At 47.0% G+C, this 19326-nt stretch overlaps 4 protein-coding genes across 4 annotated transcripts; 3 read left to right on the top strand and 1 right to left on the bottom strand.

The window, feature by feature from the left end:
- Positions 1–4409: 4409 nt before the first annotated feature.
- Positions 4410–5228, top strand: BU26DRAFT_390664 (uncharacterized protein; the record flags this gene model as incomplete). Its single annotated transcript, XM_033822695.1, has 2 exons — positions 4410–4662; positions 4711–5228. Coding segments are annotated over 2 exons (771 nt in total), but the record flags the coding sequence as incomplete, so codon positions are not given.
- A 1402-nt stretch (positions 5229–6630) lies between these two features.
- Positions 6631–7080, top strand: BU26DRAFT_511311 (uncharacterized protein; the record flags this gene model as incomplete). Its single annotated transcript, XM_033827295.1, has 1 exon — positions 6631–7080. One exon carries the CDS (start codon positions 6631–6633, stop codon positions 7078–7080), a length of 450 nt encoding a protein of 149 aa, XP_033676524.1.
- Positions 7081–8203: 1123 nt separating this feature from the next.
- Positions 8204–8735, top strand: BU26DRAFT_511310 (uncharacterized protein; the record flags this gene model as incomplete). Its single annotated transcript, XM_033827294.1, has 2 exons — positions 8204–8255; positions 8302–8735. 2 exons carry the CDS (start codon positions 8204–8206, stop codon positions 8733–8735), a joined length of 486 nt encoding a protein of 161 aa, XP_033676523.1.
- A 4429-nt stretch (positions 8736–13164) lies between these two features.
- On the bottom strand, positions 13165–13774 carry BU26DRAFT_511309 (uncharacterized protein; the record flags this gene model as incomplete). The annotated part of the gene is made up of 3 exons (XM_033827293.1): positions 13165–13320; positions 13353–13377; positions 13467–13774. The coding sequence occupies 3 exons, from the start codon at positions 13772–13774 to the stop codon at positions 13165–13167; spliced, it is 489 nt and encodes a 162-aa protein (XP_033676522.1).
- Positions 13775–19326: the final 5552 nt, after the last annotated feature.

Below are 19326 nucleotides of genomic sequence, written 5' to 3'. Positions count from 1 at the left end.
TAATCTAGAAAAGAAGTTTATAAAGCTTATAGAGCTATAAGTATCTAAGAATAATATATTAGAATATAAATCTAATAATTTAGAAAAAGCCTAGCTCTAGAAGAAGTCTTTTCTCTAAAGCTATCTACTAGAGTAATAAATCTATATAAAAAGCTATTTAGTAGTTCTATGTTTACTCTACTCTACTAAATATCTATAAATAGTCTTACTATTAAGCTTAGAGGCTTAATTAATACTAGAGTAGGTAGTTATGTTCTAGTATACCTAAAGTACCTTTAGACTCTTAGAAAAAACCTCTACGTTAAGCTATTATATATAGAACTTATTTCTCTTACTAGATATAATAGATAATCTAATAGCTAGGTAGATAAATACTTTAAAGCTAATTTAGTACTAGAAAGCTACTAAATACGTATCTACTTTATATATTATAATACTAGTTACTATAATATAATAATTAGTTATAAGCTACTTAAAGATATTAATATTTAGGTTAACTATAAGTAGTATGTACTAATATAGCTAGATACTAATTAATTAATTAATTATAAACGCGACGCGTTTATCTCTATATAATTCTATTAATTTACTACTAAAGCTTAAGTAGCTTACTAAGCTAATACTAATTACTATAAAGTCTTAATATTAGTAGTAGAAAAGCTAAGAGTATTATAATAAGAGAAGAGAAAATTATAATACTAGAAGCTTTAAGAAAACCTACGTAAGATAGATAGGTAGCTTAAGAATCTTAACTAGCCTACTAGGTTACCTTATAAGCTAAAAAAGCTATCTATTTTATAAGAAATATGTTTAAAGACTAGGCTTAACGTTAATATAGTTAGCGCTACTATCTTTATAATTAATATGTATAGAATAAATATTATAATTAGATATCTTAGTATCTATAAGATAGATTAGCTTATTACTAATAAGAAGAAAACCTCTAACGTACTTTACTACCGAACGCCCTACACTACCGAACGCCTCACGATTTCTTGGCAAGAAAAATCAACGAAAATTAACCCGTTTTTCTTAAATAACTAAGCGAAACCTTAGTACTTTTCTATAAAAATTTATGTATACATTCTTTATAGTATATTACACCTTATACTAAAGTTGCACTAAAATATATTACGTAATTAGAAAGCTATACGTATTTAAATAACTTTTAAGAAAAAGTCTAGTTTACTTCTAGTTAGTACTATTATATCTCTATAATAATCTATAAAACTTATAGTATATAGTATATATAACTTAATAAAGGTTTCTAGAAAACTTCTATAGCGCTAGCCCTTCTAGGTATAGCGTAATAAGAGATAGAAGTTAGAAAAAGTCTTTCTAGAGTTTTATTCTCTAATTATATATATATATTAGTAATCTAGCTATATAAAGTTATATATTATAAGATTATATATACTATAAGCCTTCTATGTATTTAGAAGTAATAATTTTAAAATACTTTTAGTATCTTTCTATCTTTCTATACTATACTACTAAAAAGACTTTACTTTTAAATAACTACTTAAAGCTACTATATTATTAGTTAATAAGCTCTATATAGTTAAAGCCTACTATAATTTATAAAATAATAAGTTTATAGAGCTAGATTAACTATATATATATAGGTAGAAGAAGAAAACTCTAAGAAGAAAATTTTCTACCTTCTATCTCTTATTACGCTATACCTAGAAGAGCTAGCTCTATAAAAGTTTTCTAGAAACCTTTATTAAGCTGTAAATACTATATACTATAAGTTTTATAGATTATTATAGAGATATAATACTACTTACTAGAAGTAAGCTAGATTTTTCTTAAATGTTACTTAAATACGTATAGCTTTTTAATTACGTAATATATCTTAGTGCAACTTTACTATAAGGTGTAATATACTATAGAGAATATATATATAAATTTTTATAGAAAAGTATTAAGGTTTCGCTTAGTTATTTAAGAAAAACTCGTAAAGTCCTGTTAATTTTCCTTGTCAAGAAATCGTAGGTTGTTCGATAGGGTAACCGGTTCGATAGTAAAGTACGTTACACCTTGTACTAAAGTTACACTAAGATATATTACGTAATTAAAAAGCTATATATATTTAACTAAATTTTAGAAAAAATCTAGTTTTCTTCTAGTAAGTACTATTATATCTCTATAATAATCTATAAAACTTATAGTATATAGTATCTATAATATAATAAAGATTTCTAGAAAACTTTTATAGAGCTAGCTCTTCTAGATATAGCGTAATAAGAGGTAGAAGTTTAAAAAAATCTTTCTAAAGTTTTCTTCTCTAACTATAGATATATATAAATAATCTAGCTATATAAAGCTATATACTATAAGATTATATATACTATAAGCCTGCTATATATTTAGAAGTAATAATTTTAAGATAGTTTTAGTATATTTTCTCTTTCTATACTATACTACTAAAAAGACTTTACTTTTAAATAACTACTTAAAGCTACTATATTATTAGATTATAAGCTCTATATAGTTAAAGTCTACTATAATCTATATAATAATAAGTTTTATAGCTAGATTAACTATATATATATATAGTTAGAAGAGAAAACTCTAAAGAAGATATTTTTTTAAGTTCTATCTCTTATTACGCTATACCTAGAAGAGCTAGCTCTATAAAAGTTTTCTAGAAACCTTTATTAACTTATATATACTATATTTAATAAGTTTTATATATTATTATAAAGATATAATAGTATTAACTAGAAGTAAACTAGATTTTTCTTAAAAGTTACCTAAATACGTATAGCTTTCTAATTACGTAATATATCTTAGTGTAACTTTAGTATAAGGTGTAATATACTATAAAGAATATATATATAAATTTTTATATAAAAATATTAAGGTTTTGCTTAGTTATTTAAGAAAAACGGGTTGATTTTCGTTGATTTTCGTTGCCAAGAAATCGTGGGGCTTTCGATAATATAAGGCTTTTAATAATATAAGGCTTTCGATAATAAAGTACGTTACTTCTTATAACGTATAGATTTTAAATAACTCTAGTAGACCTTAATAAACTCTACGCTATTCTCTACTAGTTTATACTATTAACTAGTACTCTATCTCTATTCTAGAAGCTAGAGCTTGCGTATAGAATACTACTTAGAGAGCTAATATAAGGCCTATACGTTATCTAGAATATAATAGATTAATTAAATATAGCGTTCTCTATTTAGGCGTATACTAATAGTAAGCTTAACATAACTATTATTTATCTTGTTTAAGAGATTTGTCCTCGTCTACTCTGCTCTAACTCTAGCCTGCTTAGCGTAAAGAGAACAACCTTAATTCAAAGTAGGCGTCTCCAAATAGCAACGGCAACTGTAACACGCTTATTCTTCTATAGTGGAATTGCTTCGTAACGTCTCGAACGACAGTGCCAGGAAGTCGACACCCCAGAGTCGCGCTATTCCACGATTCCACGTTCAACAATGCTGTGCGGGTCAGCTGTCATATAAATGTGCAACCTATGACAAAGCAGTCTCCTTTACCAATGCAGCTTCCTCCATCAACACAGCCTCCTTCACCAACACAGCCTTCTTCACTGGTGCGGCCTTTCCCTCACTAACGCAGCCGCCCTCACCAATCCAGCTCCCAAGGCTCTACCAAGCTCTCCATTCTTCTCTTCCTCGCTTACGTGGTTCCTTTAACATCCCGCACGTTAACTCCCCGCGCCTCGTAGCTGCTTCAGCATGTCGACTTTGAACGCGGCAATCTCTCGTTGCTTTTTAGTATAACACTTAGATCTCAGTTGATGCCGCGTATTCAGAGATGGCTATGCAATACTAGCTCCTGGCTATTCTTCTAGCCTTTAATGAAGTATGCTCAGCATCATAACGTGGTAGAAAGCTGCGCATCCCGCGGCAGTCCTCCAGCTAGGAACGTACCAGCGTACATGCTCACATGTATATCGCCGAATGAGGTGAGGTTCCCCCAACACACCCCAGAAAAATCAATCAATCAATCAACACACCCCGGTCAACTTTACCTGCGGCCGTTAGAGGCGCAGTCTCTCTCACTTGCCCTCCTCTTCTAGCTCGAAAACTTTACCTACCTCACTCGACCGTTTCTATGAAACAATAAACCTTTCAACCTATACAAGTCCTTACTCAATCAAGATCCACACCGGCGGCACCTGGAACTGTGGGAAATGGATCTTTCCGCTCTTGCCAGCACTCGGCGCCAGGATTCGACCCTTCTCCCGACGAGCCCCACAATCGGAGAAGCTACTGGAGTGGCTGCCGAAAACTCCCGCCAGCACAACCAAAAACTTAGCTCGAGGCTTCTGGATCCTATCGAGATGTATGGCTCTCCGTGCCTATACTGACATTGTGCTGAACTCTACCAGAACATTCTCTGAGCCGTCTGAGCTCATTCGTAATGTCAGCAACATGCGTCCACCATTCCTTTACCGCGTCTTTTATGAGACATCGGCCACACTCTCGAGTTACGTTAGCAAGCATACCCATGTCAAGCATCGAGAGCAGCCGAAGTTGAAACTGAGGGAGGGCAACGCATTCCAGGCTATCAGCAAATTCTCTGCTGCCCGAGACTTGACAAGAGTACGGATGGAGCGCCATTTGCGATGGCAGCAGAAACGGGACCCTTCGTCGTACATATCTGCCTTCAATTGCATTCGTAAGTGTGAGTTCAGCATTGTTCACGCTAGTACTAATTCTCCTCAAGGCTACGCAGTGAGGCGCGCAGAGTTTCACTCGAACCATAGCCAACGTATCGGACAACGTATTTCGGTTGCAAAGATAAGCACATCGGGTCTTATCGCAGCAACAGTCCGAGGAACTCTGGAGGAGACGGTGCTGACTACATGGAAGGATTCACTACTAGGAAAGACTGAGAGCGTCACTGTCACCACGCGCGATGTCCAGATCCCCGCATGGGTGCATGAGAGTGCCATTCCAGATGATGCTGCAGCAATTTCGGTCGAGCAACTGGCCACATCCGGTGCAGTCATGTGGCTTTCCATCACCGAGCTCCGCCTCTCGAACCTGAAGGTGCCTGCCACTAAAGGCCATGACTACGAGTGGCTGGCATGCGGTGCAATTCCAAAGTCGAACATCATTCGTATTATGCCATTCGATGGGACTACACTCCATCAAGAGCAGGGACCCAAGGTCGTTCGAAGTCTGCGCAGCAGGGAGCCCTGGGTCTTTGATTGGCAGCAGCAGATGTGGATCCTCCGTGCGGATGTCCAGAGCAAGGCCAAGAACGAGAGCCCATTGAGCAAGCGCAAGCACCCGCACGACGATAGAGAGAACGGCCAGGGAGCAGAGAAGCGGCGCAAGAAGCGGCAAGCGCTGGACAACGACCACCAGCATTCCCAACCTGACCAAGCGGAATATGTCGATAGCCGCTGCATCGCTTGCGGGAAGCAACAGGAGATCCCCATGTCGCGGCTGCTTTTGTCCCTCGATCTAGCAAGACTTCCTGCATCTTCGAATTCCAGCAACTTGATGGATAAGGCTGACTAGCCATCACATTGGATAGGATATGCACTTTTCGACTTAGCAGAGCATACAGCAGTATATTGGGCGCGGTCATGGGCTTTTCGACCAGCGGATAGGCATATACTGCTGGGTATTTCTTTCTTTTCTACACCTTCGAGCTAGTCTTCTACACCTCTGAAAGCAATTCAATTCCTCATTCATCCCTCTTTCGGTACCTGAGCGATGTTTAGAGACCTTTGAATCTGCATTAATGTCCGTAATGAATAGCTCGGCTGGCGAATCGAGGGGACGGGTTTCTCGTTTCTTATTCCTGAAGCTCTATCCTCAACAACGGGCTCAAATTATATCATATTCTTCGTCGTACTCCCTATTAAAAGATTTTGCTCAGCAAGCATACAACTTGGTACATATCACCACCATCCCGAACGAGCTGACAACATTGCTTACAATCGCACACTCTGAGGGCAAGTGCTGTGGAAGAAGACCCACTCGTGCTTTGCGGAAAGATGACTAGCAAGTATCCACACATACGTCCCACCGTGACAGTTTTCGTCCCCTAAGATCGACAGCCGCGGAGTTGTGTATGCCATGCAGGTAGCCCTGGAGGAGGCTCTGCGAGCGACGACCTGAGCCCCGTGGAAGAGTCGTGAGTCCTTTGAAATTCGAGCTCCTTCCACAGCGGTGGTCCAAAGAAAGGCTGGGGCTAAATTCCCCAACACTTCCGCACCTAATGAGCACGTAGTGCTGAAGCTACCCGCATAGGAGGATTACGATACCTCGACTGCTGTTGAGCCCACTTTCCAGATGCCAGCTGTATACATGTCATCTTATACAAGACCCTTGGTCTGCGTATGCATCAGACCACACCGTCGACGCTCCGATGCCCCGACATTGATACTCTCAGATACCTGATTGAGCACCCTGCCGCTCTGGTCAACCGCTTCCCCTGCCTCAACGATTTCGTTGACTGGCTGCTCGACTACCTCCCTTCACTTACTGCCAGCTTCCCTGGCAGGCATGGCAGTCTCGAGATCCATCATTACACAATCGTGGCGGAAGATTCGGAAGTCTCTTCTCGCCTGTCCGCTGCTGTGGAATCGGCGTCGACGAGTGAGCATGGCCAGATGTTACGAAAGTGGCGATGGCCGCCCTGACCCCGGAGCCCTCGATGAAGCGCCCTTACCGTCGTAGAAACCCAGTCGAGCGGCGTTCCGTGGAGACCGCGCGTAGACGCTGCCAGTGCTCGATCGTCTCGACCCCTGCCTGCGCCGTGTCGGATGGCTTTCCATTTCCTACTGCTGAAGTTGATCCCTCTAAGGTTGAGTGCTCAGAGACTGGCCCTTTTGAGATTCACCACTCCGAACACGGCGGCCTCCACGACTCCGTTACACTTAGTGACCCTACCTCCAGCCCGATCGGTAGACTGTCTGGCTTCGAGCTGGATTATAACAACAACTACGCCGACAACGAAGGGACTGTAATGAGAGAAACTGATAGTACTTCACAATCAGCCGCTGAAGCCCCCGCCTTGGTCCGAAATGACCCCTTCTGCCATGTCACCATCACCATTCACCCGCTTTTGGAGCAGTAGAAGCTGCGCTAGGCGGCCGTAGATCCCGTTGCCCAGGTGTGCAACGACGCGGTCGACACTTGCAGGTGGCGGGAAGCCCGCGTCTGCCCCGCCTTCGACAGTGCGCACGCTGCAGACGCCGTCAGAGCCCAGATTACCGAAGCCACCGATGGAATGCAGAAAGCGGGATGGCTGCAGGAAGCATGCCATCAGGCGGAGATCAATTAGCTGCATTCATTAGGCCATCTCTGACAGCTACCCACATGTCACTCACCCCTGTTTGGATCGTGAAGCTCTGCAAACGGGCGTCCATCGAACCGAATCAATGCTCCCAGCCTCTGGGATATTACAGGTGGAAGCATCTTCCATATCAGGCTCCGGAAGATCGGCCTGTGTAGGTTCCCGTTCGCGTGTCACACACTATCCCAGTCGAGCCTTAGGTTAGCTTGAAGTGAATAACTGTTGGGGCCGACAATGTGAATGCGTTTGCACTCAGCCACAACTATCGCTTTTACCATGGGATTCTATACGGATTCCTATACAATCCTTCTGGAGGAAAATCCTATCATCTCGTTAATCATTCGATTTTCTTGTTCAACAGCAAACATTGCCTTGTCAGGTGCTTTTTCAGGCCGTGTCTTACACTTCTTTGTCTGGATCTCCAGGGTCACACGGCTGGACGGCCGACCTCGTTTCGCGGCAGATGTCTACCCCTTCGAGTAAACGCCCTGGCTGCCTTCCTGCACTGCTGTTTCACACTTCTTTGTCTGCCTCCCACAGTTGTGGGGATGGACGGCACCTCTCGTTTGCAGGATCCACATCTCTCCATATTGGGCCATGCTCCCGGTATCTGGCAAGGGATTTACACTCCTCTGGGCGTGCGAACGCCGGCCATCGTATTAAGGCTGCGTCAAACGCCGCTCCATTGTACATGGTCCAGATGCAGCACCGTGCAACATTTAACAATCCCGACTGTCCACTTATCGAGGTGTGAGGGATGGGAGCAACCTGTCCCGGACAACCAACCCTTATTTAACTCTCCCAGACTTTGCTCCTGACCTTTTTGTCCATCTGGTAGGCCACGGATCCTCACGTCTTCTTCTACTTTGGTTTCACGCGAATATTCACAAGGAAGCGCCTCTAGATGAACACACCAGAGAAAAGCCTCGATAGCGGCTATGCGGAATCAGATGCAGGTTCGCGCCCCATTCAATGACTAGACCAGATATCAACTAAGTCAAGACCGCGCACTCACCAAGACTGGCATCAACCCATGGACCCCGGTCAAGTCAATCTGGGACACTGCACCCCCTCCAACTCCCATCCTTGTGCCTCCTCGAACACACATCCTCGCGCCAGCCCAGCACCATGGTATAGCTACCCCTTGTGCCTCGTCTCGTACCCAGGAGAGCCCACCTGATCTTAGGCCATCAAGTCTTACCATCCCGCCATACAGTGTGCCGACTGAACGCGGTTGTCCTGAGAATGCATTCTCGTCGAGTGCGGAACAAGCTCCCACGGCTTCTCATCCCATACCCCCACCTCAGTATCGCATCGGCAATGCTGTCGTAACTGACTGGACTGACCAATACCCTAAGGTGGACCTGCTACTACCACCGCCGACGCAGGTTGCTTTCCCCTTCGCCAATCCAACACTGGAGTATCCCTTCTATTAGCATGGCCTCCCTCTGTTTCCGGACCTTTCTCTTGCTGGTTGGACTCCTGGAACCCAACAGTGGCTGCCTACATCTGGTTCGTTCCTGGGGGGTTTCCCACAGCATGGTCTTTCTCAGTCCGCCAACTATCAGCTTGATTGCTGGTTATCCACCGCCCAACCATGGCAGCATGTGCCTGAATCTTCACCTTCTAGCACCCATTTTTCACCACATGTGATGCTGGTTGAGCGGGCTGGACAATTTAGCATGGGAAATGAATCTTGTGAGTTCCAACATTGCTGTCTTGGAAGTAAGGGAAGGTAGTCGCGTAATACGGCGTATCGGCGTACGTCGCGAAAGGACGGAGGACGAGGAAGCCAGGGAGCATGAACGGCGAAAGGGGGGAAAGATTATGTATTGGATTGCAACGTAGCCGCCCATTAGAATAAATGTTTCTATGGCCAATGCAGTCTCTTTGATGCCGGGCCTGCCCTTATCCCCAATCTCGATGACGACGTTGTCCGTGTACATGTCAATATACCTATCCATCTCCATCTGTAGCAGTATGATAATGTTCTTGGACTGCTCCCACGTTCATCCGCGGATTAGTGAGCCTCAGAGTCGTTCATGGTGACTGGCTCAACGTCGCGAACATTGTGTACCTGCTCAGGTCCAGGCAAGAGAAGGTTTGCGACCTAATATGCAATGCCGGTGCTTCTAAGTTTACTTTCGTCCCAGGTAGTCATTGCGTGAGGTCGTTATCATTAGAGATAAAGTTCTTCCACCATAAAGGCCAGTCTATCGTCCATAACATGCAACAAGAGTAGAGGGAGGGTCAAGAACCTTCTCCTTATTCACCCTAGATGTAGATCAAGACCATGGTGTTTATCTCTAGCCTGCACTCAGTGTCAGATACAGATCTTCTCGTAGTCAATGCGAGGAAGCGTCGACTGCTTCCGCCGCGCCTTATAGTGTCATTCGCACTATTCTCCCTCCACGTTGTAGGTGTGAAGCAACGCGAAGTACGTTAAACCAGCGCCCAGTGCCTGCAATAATAACTAGGCGGTAGGTGGTGCAAGATAGACAGTGCTAGCCTAGAATGCTTGCTACCTTAGACGTAGTCCGTTCAAAATCTCTGCACAGTCTTTGCGTAAGATAGATGACGCTGCCAATACTAGAGAGATAATCAGCAAGACTCCGGCCCATTTACATACAAGCGTCTCGCAGTTCGATTCTGCGATAATAAATGAAGGTTTCCCAATAGGCGACAGGTTTCCTAACCATTAGAGTTTGTCGAAGGGCTCATCCAGGCTCCTCATATTACCTTGCCTCAGGATCTAAATCAACGTTGATGGCTGCTCGGCTCAGACTACCTCTGTGGTAGGAGTATAGTAGTCGCCTCAGCAAAGATACCGCTTTCAGACTGGGGCGCATAGTATAGGGCCTGCGTAGACCGCCCGCCGTCATTTAATATTAACTGTGGAGCCGGTGTAGAACTTCAAGGGCGGCATAATACCCCTTCCGATCGTTAGAAAAGCTTCGAAAGTCTAGACAAGTTACTTTCCTAGGCTCCATGATCATATGTCCATCAGGCACCCCATTCTCGCGTCCTCGAACATGCGGGCCGTGGATGGGGAGTGTTATATACCACGAACGATTTCCTCCCAGTTTATTGGGCTAGCAAGTTTATTGATCGAGCCTGTCGTTCGATCCCTTCGTCCAAGCTCGCGTCCTCATATCTAGCCATAGCCAAAAATCGATTAGCAGCCTATCCGTCGTTCTCGCTACCTGGGATAGGTTTGAACGAGAATCGATCCGAACACACAGAACAGCAAACAGTCGTTGAAATGATGCGGCGCATGTGTACTGTGGGTAAAGTTCCGCTAGGATAGGAACTTGAACGGCGAAGCAATATCCCTTCAATGGAGAAGAGCCTTGGGTGACCCTCTTATCCCCTGGCCAGGACTTTAGCTTCTGCTTCTTCTTCTTCTTCGGTGGCGGTGGCGGCGTCAGGGTTGGCGCTCGCGCTGCGCGTCACCGCTCTTCATCCTGCTGTAGTGGTAAGGACGGGAGGGCACAGACAACAAGGTCATGAAGGGCGGTTGGAGGCAACGAGGTTGCTCTTGAGTGGTCTGCGATTAGAGGAAAGATGTAAAGGATCCCCATATGCGGAGGGGTATGCAGCACGTATCTAATTGCTAAATTGGTGCGTCTCTGAGTAGAGACATCCTGAGGCTAGTGGCGCTACCCGGAGCCTTTGGTGGACATTTTCAGAGGCTAGAACTCGTAACTCGTCCGAAGATATTAGTAATTAGGTATCCCGGTGGCTAGCAGTAGCCCTGGCCGGCGGCGGGCGATTTTGGAAGAGTACATCACCAGATGTTGTGAAATGCGCCGAGGCTCCGGTCTTGAGAGCTGCGTGAGCGAAAAGCAGCGCCTGATGCGGCGAGTCGTCGCGTGGATATATGCGGCTGGAGGACTTTTATTGTAGGTACACTTACTACAAATGTTCTATAAAAGGCGGAGCCACTACGCTATTAAATTCGCGGTCCGTACGAGAGCTCTCATGGAGCGAGGCGCGGCGCGATAGGCACAAACGCAGCCGCCGCAAGCCCCTTAGTATCTCGACGTCTCACATTAACCGCTCAGCGAACCCCCATCTTCTTCACTAGCCAACCCTGATTAGAACTCCGCTGATCGTCCCCACCAACCTTTATCGATGCATCTGCGCCCCTGGGTTCTCATAACAGCGGCGTTCGATGATTGAACTAAGCTTCGATTATCATAGAGGCGTGCATAAGAGCCGTCGAGGCTGACGCGGCTATGTGATGGGAATGGAGAATGGAAGGTGTGTTGAGGCTTAAACGCCTCTGGGATCTACTATTTGATTTCGACAGGACTGGTTCTCCTTCCAACTAGCGAAAGAAGCTGCTAGTCTCTCTTTATCGCGAAGAGCCTGCCGCCAGAAGACTAAGCGCTCGGCGGTGCGCTGATCAACGCCGTAGACTAGATTGGGCGGGCGCTAGGTCTCGCGATCTTAACCTTTTCGCAAACCGCACTCTCGATTTGTCTACGTACACTCTCCGCTTTCGCAGAGCCTGACGCAATTACTGGCGATAATGTTGTTACTTAACGGCGCGCCGATCGATCCTCACGACCACTCACCCTAGATGTTGAGGCAGTTGGCTTCTACCCAGGGTATTCGTCTCGCGTTAAGAGCCGGGGGCCAGGGACTATCGCGTCGAAGAAGATTGCATCGGAAGGCTGGAGAGCTAAAGAATAGTTAGAGACCGCGACCGACAAGCGGTTAGAGAGGAAGCCTTACCCTTTGTATAGTAATGTCAATACAAGTAAAGCGTAATAAGGTCGTGAAGCTTAGCGGAATCTATGCTTCCGCTAACTAAAGTCGCTAGTTTCCGGCGCGCGGCAGAGTGTGTAAACGCCGCGCGTCGAACAAGCCACGGCATAGAAGACGGGAGCGAACCGAGCGCAGCGAAACGCCGAGGTGTAAGGAGGGAGCAGTAGAGAAGAACGTTGCGAGCAGATTCATACCTGGCAAGAGCTTGCAAAACGTCCGAAGCAGTCAGATTGTGCGACTGCGTACAGGAATATTAAAGAAAGAGCTAAGAGGTTGTCGAGGTCACGGTCTGCGGGGGTGCGGGTGACGTCGGGGCTTTCGCTCTGATGCTCCGACGCTCTGACGCTTGCGTAGCCCACGTTCGGCACTTCCACCATCATGAGCACGTAGGCCTAAGGTAAGCTTGCCATACCACCGAATCAGCACTCGAACCGCGGTCTTCGTTACCTCGACCCTCCAAATACTAGCAGCCACTGTACCTATCAGCAGTTGCTGTTTCCAGGCCCATGTCGCATCGGTGTTGCTCGGATCGAGTTTGGATTAAACTCAACTCGAGCTCCGGCTAATCCCGCTTCGTCGCCTTGTGTTCTAAGGCGAAATCGCATACGGGTAACTAAGAGCCTAGGCGTAGGATGCGATAGGGCACCTCGTGTATATTGTTATTAGAGCCCGTAAACCATTCCGAGAATACATCACGAAGCCTTTCTCGATTAGATAGATGCTTAGTGGCTCTACCTATTGTCCACAGAGTAATGACTGACCAATAGTAGCCATACTCTAGGGATCCAAGCTTTCGTAGATCCAATCGCGAACTATAAGTCCCACTCGCTTACGTTCCCGAAACGTCGCTGTAAAGAGCAGTTGCGTCGCGGTGCTAATCTGTGGGTCCGCTAGGGTTCATGCGGTTGTTGTGGATTGATGTTCGAAGTCCGCCAAGCTGTCGTTGAAAGAGCGGGATTAACCGCCGCACATCGAACATAGAAAAGGAGACCACTTGGATAACCATTCCACGGCAGGAGATTTCTCGAGGTGTCAACCCTGGATGTTGCGGAAGTATCCTCTTGTCTGCTCCTGAACCATTCTACCCAGGAGTTACGAACCGAACAGCCCTGAGAAGCATGTCACTTTCGTCCGGTGGATACCTCGTTCGACGTCTCCCGTTTCTGGCCCCAAGGCCGCTTTTACGAGGCCCCAAGGTTTCTCACTGGCCTTCGACGTTGCCTCAGTGGGCCCCAGTATCACAAGGTGCTGTCGAAGCTGAGCTAGAACGGCGCATCTACCGTCTCGACGCAATTCTCCGAGTATCTAATAGCCATTTCAGAGACCGATATACCGCTTCAAACCAAAGCACCCCTCTATCGTCATTGGAGCCATCACTCATTACGAGAACGCACCTAACCCATTCCAGCTCCTTTTTCCCCTGCCCACGGCTTCGCCGGGGGTCAAAAGAAGTCAACCGCATTGATACAGCCGGCCCCCTCACGCCAACCACATCTTCGAGGATCTTCCATGGACATCTCCATGGAGAAAGGACCTCAGCAACCGCAATCCCGATGGACAATACTGCTAAGAGGAGCACGGCTACCCACAAAACCATGGCGGGCTCCGTCCATGGACGCATTCTCCGGCCATCCTCGAGGACATCCGAGAAGATAGCTACGGAAAGAGCCGGATCTCCGTCGCCGTGTTCCTTGGCGAGCATCCCGAAAATGGTCGCGCTCCTCGCAGGGCATTTCCTGGCCTTTCATTACGCACAACGACGGACCCTGCTTGCCCAAATGATGTTGATACTCTGTTGGCGCGCTTCGTAGGCCCGTTTGGCTCGTTCCTTGCTCTAGCGGAGTCGAAATTTTGCGTGCAGGGGGGTGGCTGTGGCTTTCCTGCCCTCGTGAGACTCGTTCATTGGTGGGAGACACGTGGTTGAGGAGCTTCTCTGCTCGTGGGCTCGTTAGTAACCAGAGGCAAGTTATGCATCTAGGGGTGCTAATATCACTAGACAAGTACACCTTAGAAGTTGGCGACACACGTTAGATCTCATTCAATCTATCAGATCTACACTATACGCTTCTCAATATCTCCGCGCCATCAAGCAGGCGAAGATCCGCGTTGGGGACGAAGTCCCATTGGAGAACTACTACAGCATTGTATACGATTAGCTGTTCGAATAAGGATTGTGCCAATCACGTCCTCCTGGCTCTGAGCAGACTCTCCGTTGGTGTGGGGGTACGATTACGAAAGGGCAGTTTACGCCTTCAGCGATGTTTGATGGAGTGTACCATCATCCTCGTAAAGGTCCGGGATTATATGTCCATTCCAATCCTCACATCTGGTCTAAGGCAATCTTTCTGGCTCCAACCTTTTCCCACAACTGGCAGCTCCAACTTATGAATTGTAGCGAATCTGTCCTAGGAATAGTTCTCCTTCAAGAAGGCCACCCAGATTACATCCTGAGGCCATCCAAATCACATCCTGCGGAGTCGTTAAGGTCTTCCAGGAATTCCCCGAGGCGTACATCTATCAGCTACCTTGAAACGAAGGAGCCAGCACCACGTATACGGAACCTTGAAGCAATGCACGCACCCAAATCATTATGCCATTAGATTAGATATTCTCGAAACTGCGATCTCGAAACTGCGACGGATCCAGCGCCGTTCCATCACCACACTCTCCGCGACCAAACTTTCCCTAGTTGTATATCTATCTGGAATATCCACTTTATAAATTAATACTCTAGCTTAGTCCGTAACTCTAACTTTATAACAGCAAGCAAGTCTCCATCTCGTCCGCTTCAACGCCAGCTGGATCATTCATCCTCTTCCTGCGCCGCCCTTCCGAGACTGCGACTGGATGACACCTTTGTGGTCCCGAGTGGCTTACTCGAGCGGTTGGAAAGCGTCAAAGGACGTCGATATCTAGTTTGTGGGGTCGTTGACATTGTGGGAAGAGTCCATAGCAACTTGAGGACATGGAGAAGGAGTTACAGCCGCCTGGGATGAAGGCGGCGTAAACAGTGCATCTCTGGCTTGCTACACCTGTTATTAGTCTCAGTTATGCCTTCACAATTAGGCCTGTTGCTGGTTTCCCTGCCAGAAGCATTCCCACATTAACGAATAGCTAAAATAGTAAGAGTACACACCTCGCAGAGTGAACGGATAGAAGGAAAGCCAACTAGCGCAGCATCTAGGAATTCGCTACTCCGCACCAACGAGACAGAATCCCTCTTGTAATTACCTACCCTGACGCTCTTCAGCGTACTCTCCCACTACTGGGGAAACCTATACGGCTTTTTTAAGCACCTCTGGCTCCGGAATATCCTCCCCTAGAGAAATATTCTAAGTAAAGCCAGACAGACGCCACAGCGATTTAAAATCCGCATTAATAAGACAGAATAGAAGAATTTTAAAATGATTATCCTCCTCAGCTCACACACAAGGGAGGTAACCACATCTAGCTCCCATCTCTGCTATTAGTTAGTGAAAAGCTCCACCTCTAAACCGCGTCGTACATTCTTGCTCTATGTCTGCCCCTCACGTTGGATCGTATAGCTCCGCTCACTCAAAGAGAAGCGTACGGAGCCGTGCACGTGGATACATGCTATACATGCATGCACATCAGTTAAATCAGCATGCTGATGTTGTAGTTGTAATGCCTATCAGATAGGCGCAGTTAATTTCACTTAGACCTAGACCTATTCGCCGTTTATAACACGATTACACGGTAGAGGCGTTCTAGATATTATAGTGGGCTTGGAGAAGGGAAGAGTTCGTTAACCTTTTCTCGCCTTGGTGCGAGACTTAGGCAACCACATCCACATACTATTGAGGACTTCAGCCTCCCTCTTGCGAAGAAAAGCCGCCAACTTATACATGACTAGTCTGCAGTTTTCTTGATTTCATCCATGCCGAAATTTTGCGTACCCCCCACGGGCGTCTGGTAAAGCGAAGCGCATGCCAACAATTCGACCAAACCACCACCGCAACGAAACACGCCGCATTTTGCAACCCACACCTTCAAAACGCATTCCAGTCTCTCTAGAAGCCATTCCAAGCTAAAACAAAAAGACCCCACCGCGATTTAAAAGAAAGCCACCCAAAAAAAGACATCCCGATTAGAAAAAAACGGCAGACGGAAAGGACAACCCAGCCATGCACGGCCGAAATTGTCCTTCTAAATACTAGACCCTAATAACCCTAAGATGCAAAGGGGGACTTCGTCTAGCACAAAGTTCCTGTAAAGCCACCAACTGTCATCTGGCCACTATGGCGGGGACTAGAGTCGAACTCTAGCGTAGCATGGCGTGCACGATTAACTACAGTAGCAGGGCCGCCTAGTCGTTACTAGAATCCTAGCATAGTCTTTGCGGCTAGTTATGTTCAATGCCTTGGCGTTGAACCGCTAACTGTGCTCATGATAAAAATTAAATAAAAACAGGCTAGGTTTATTTAAAATATATACCCAAAATGGCCGTACCCTTAGATTCGAAGAGAATTCCTCTGCGCGGCGTCTTTTCGCTTCGTCGTCATGCCTGGCGATCTTACGGGCAATGGCATGATGCTACTAGGAATGACGTGATTGTTCATCGTCGTAGAAAGGGGCAACTACTCTCACGATCTTCGATCGTTTAACCTCGATGATTCCGAAGTCAAGGATCTCGGAATTACGCCGGAGGAATATCTGCAGGAACATCAAAACTTCGGACGAAAAATTATTCTAGCCAATCAGACAGCCCGCGCCCTGCAGAGGCTGCACATCGACGAGGACAACGCCGTTCGCCAAGTTTACGCCTAGAATTGATTTCTAATCGTGGTTCGCAGTGGTGTAGGCGGTGTTCGTGGGGAACCGCATGGCATGGTTGGTGTTGGGAATATGAGGGATGCACGTGTTAGCAAGCCCGCGAGGAGCTGCGGCAACTAATTCACACCAGAGCTCGCGTACCTGCAACGACTCCCCATGCAAAGGCTGCGTGGCTTTGTACGACCGTCGCATACGTTTCTAAGCAATTCTAGCGCGATGTCAGGTAGAAGTACTGCGCTCTCGGATTATTTTCGTTCGGGGTTTCGATGTTCGAAATCGAGCTTGGAAATCGGCGCCATGGAAAACGGCCATGGAACAACTACGCACCCCTACTACTGCTTACCATTACCAAATACACCATCGATACTTTAATGTGGACTTTATACATACCGTAGTGCGTTTAGCAGTAGTCACGTATGCATCTTCGGCGCAGCCGTTGTTGAGGTACCGCATCCCGAATGCCCTGTGCGCGTAGTGCAGAGTGATGAGGCCGCGCGCGTTCGTCGTCGGCAGAGCCTGCAGCAAGGTGCAGGCCTGAGATCGCGATAATAAAATTCTGTGAAATCACGGGCGACTTTTGCTTCGTGCTATTGACTAATCCTAAGCAGTGCAGAGTGGATGATGGTGGTGACGGCGAGCTTGGGGTGGTGGCCGAAGGCTAAATTCACGACGAGCGAGCAAGAAAACCAAAAGACCGACCCGCCTCAACGCGCGCCCGCATGTACTCGATTAGTTCGTCTCGCTATGCGCGTGCTAGTATGGGACGTGCGGAGCGCGTAGGTTGCCATGAACAGTTTCCATGGGCGAAATCCATAGGCGAATTCCATGGTCGAGCTGGCAATTTCACACCAATGCGAGATTTGAACGAAACACGGAGAAGACTCGATAAATTATGAACTTATAAGAGTATGCAGCACGCTGTTAGTCCTGCTCCTGCCCATTAGCCTTGCGTGTCGCGACCTGTGTACCTAGGACCTCTTGCGCCGAAGCTATCGTTTCCGTCCTGCCCTCCAGCATGCCACCGCACCGCGAAACGCCAGCCCGAAAGGTTACCCTTTCCGCTTGGATTAGCAGGTGGGTAAGGGGAGGGACTCGTAGCAGAACTAGGTAAGGAATTAAAGAACGTGATAGTTGGCGGTAGCGGTGTACTAAACGTAATTTCCGCGGAGGACTGCGACCTGGAGGCAAATTGGCTTCAGATTAACGGCGGCAGTAGTGCACCTTTAGCTCGATAATGTCGCTGCAGCCTCGACGACTAGGCTTCCGTCGCTAGTCCGTTTATAGAAAGGCGGCATTCTGTGCCTCGGCAAAATCTTAAAGCTTAATCGAACCTTACTACAGCGACAGCAGCCAACTCCTACGCAGCCTAAACGCCTCCCCTTCTACTAAAAACCGTAGCCTTGACTACGTCGTGAAAACCCACACCGTCCCGGCGCTACTAAATATCTCGTGGTTTGAGGCCTCAGCAACGGTTCCGCGGGCTCGCAGCGTCTCCACACCAGTCTGGGGAGCGCCCTGCTACCTTGCTCCCGTCCATCAAGCTATGTACGGGACTCTAGCTTGCAGTTTCTCACTACTATTAAGCTAATAGTCTCTTAAGACAGCTGCCTCTTCCTCGAAACTCTGTTCTTGACTGTTAGCCGCTTATAAATGCCTTCTGTCGTCGGCGTCGACGATTTCGAACCAACCCCCTCCTTAAATGTACCGACTTTAACGACGCACTTTCTATACACTGTGCCTATTCATGACCTCTTGGGATAGTAACACAATGTGGCGGATAAGGATGGAGACTGTTAGACAAATGCCGCGGAGAGAGCATCTAGCGCTAGCTAAGACGGACATTGCCGAACTAGTTACGTAGCGCCGCGGCGTCGAAGGAGATTTAGACAGCGGCCTCTATTGGCCAGCGCCGCGAACATTCCTGCAAGACAGTGCCAGCCCAGGCTAACTAGACAAGGGCCTAGCTAGGGTCCGGACAGGGACTTGCTTCGTTTGGTACACCGACCTAGAGGGCAGTAAGACTCTATCCTATCCGCCGTACGCTATCGCGAGCGTTACCCATGCCCTAAATCGAAACACCTGCACTTGTCAGTTAGCCTGATTGAATCCCTCGATTATTGCAACTCTAGACCCCGAATTTCCCAACCGCGGCTGAACACAGTCGATATTCCTGGAACTCGCCCTATACTCCATGATTACGGCGCCTAGAAACACGTTGGTGGCGAGATTGTTCCGGTCTAGATACAGAACGTTGGACGAGTGGCGCGGTAGGTTGGCCAGGCGATGGACAACTTTGGTCAGGACCTGGGCTGAGTGTGCGACTGTGGTCCATATTGCTAGAGACATGGATGGACCTGTTGTGGGGCTGGTACAGATGGTTCGGTCTCTCGAGTCCTCGTTAGCACGTCCGACCTGCGCTTTACATTTGACATGGATGGCTCAACCTTTTTCCGGCCGATA

This window comes from Trematosphaeria pertusa, assembly GCF_010094035.1.
Source record: "Trematosphaeria pertusa strain CBS 122368 unplaced genomic scaffold BU26scaffold_23, whole genome shotgun sequence".
NCBI classification, from domain to species: domain Eukaryota; kingdom Fungi; phylum Ascomycota; class Dothideomycetes; order Pleosporales; family Trematosphaeriaceae; genus Trematosphaeria; species Trematosphaeria pertusa.
The sequence above is the reverse complement of the archived record's forward strand: the minus strand, read 5'-3'. Positions and strand labels throughout refer to the sequence as shown.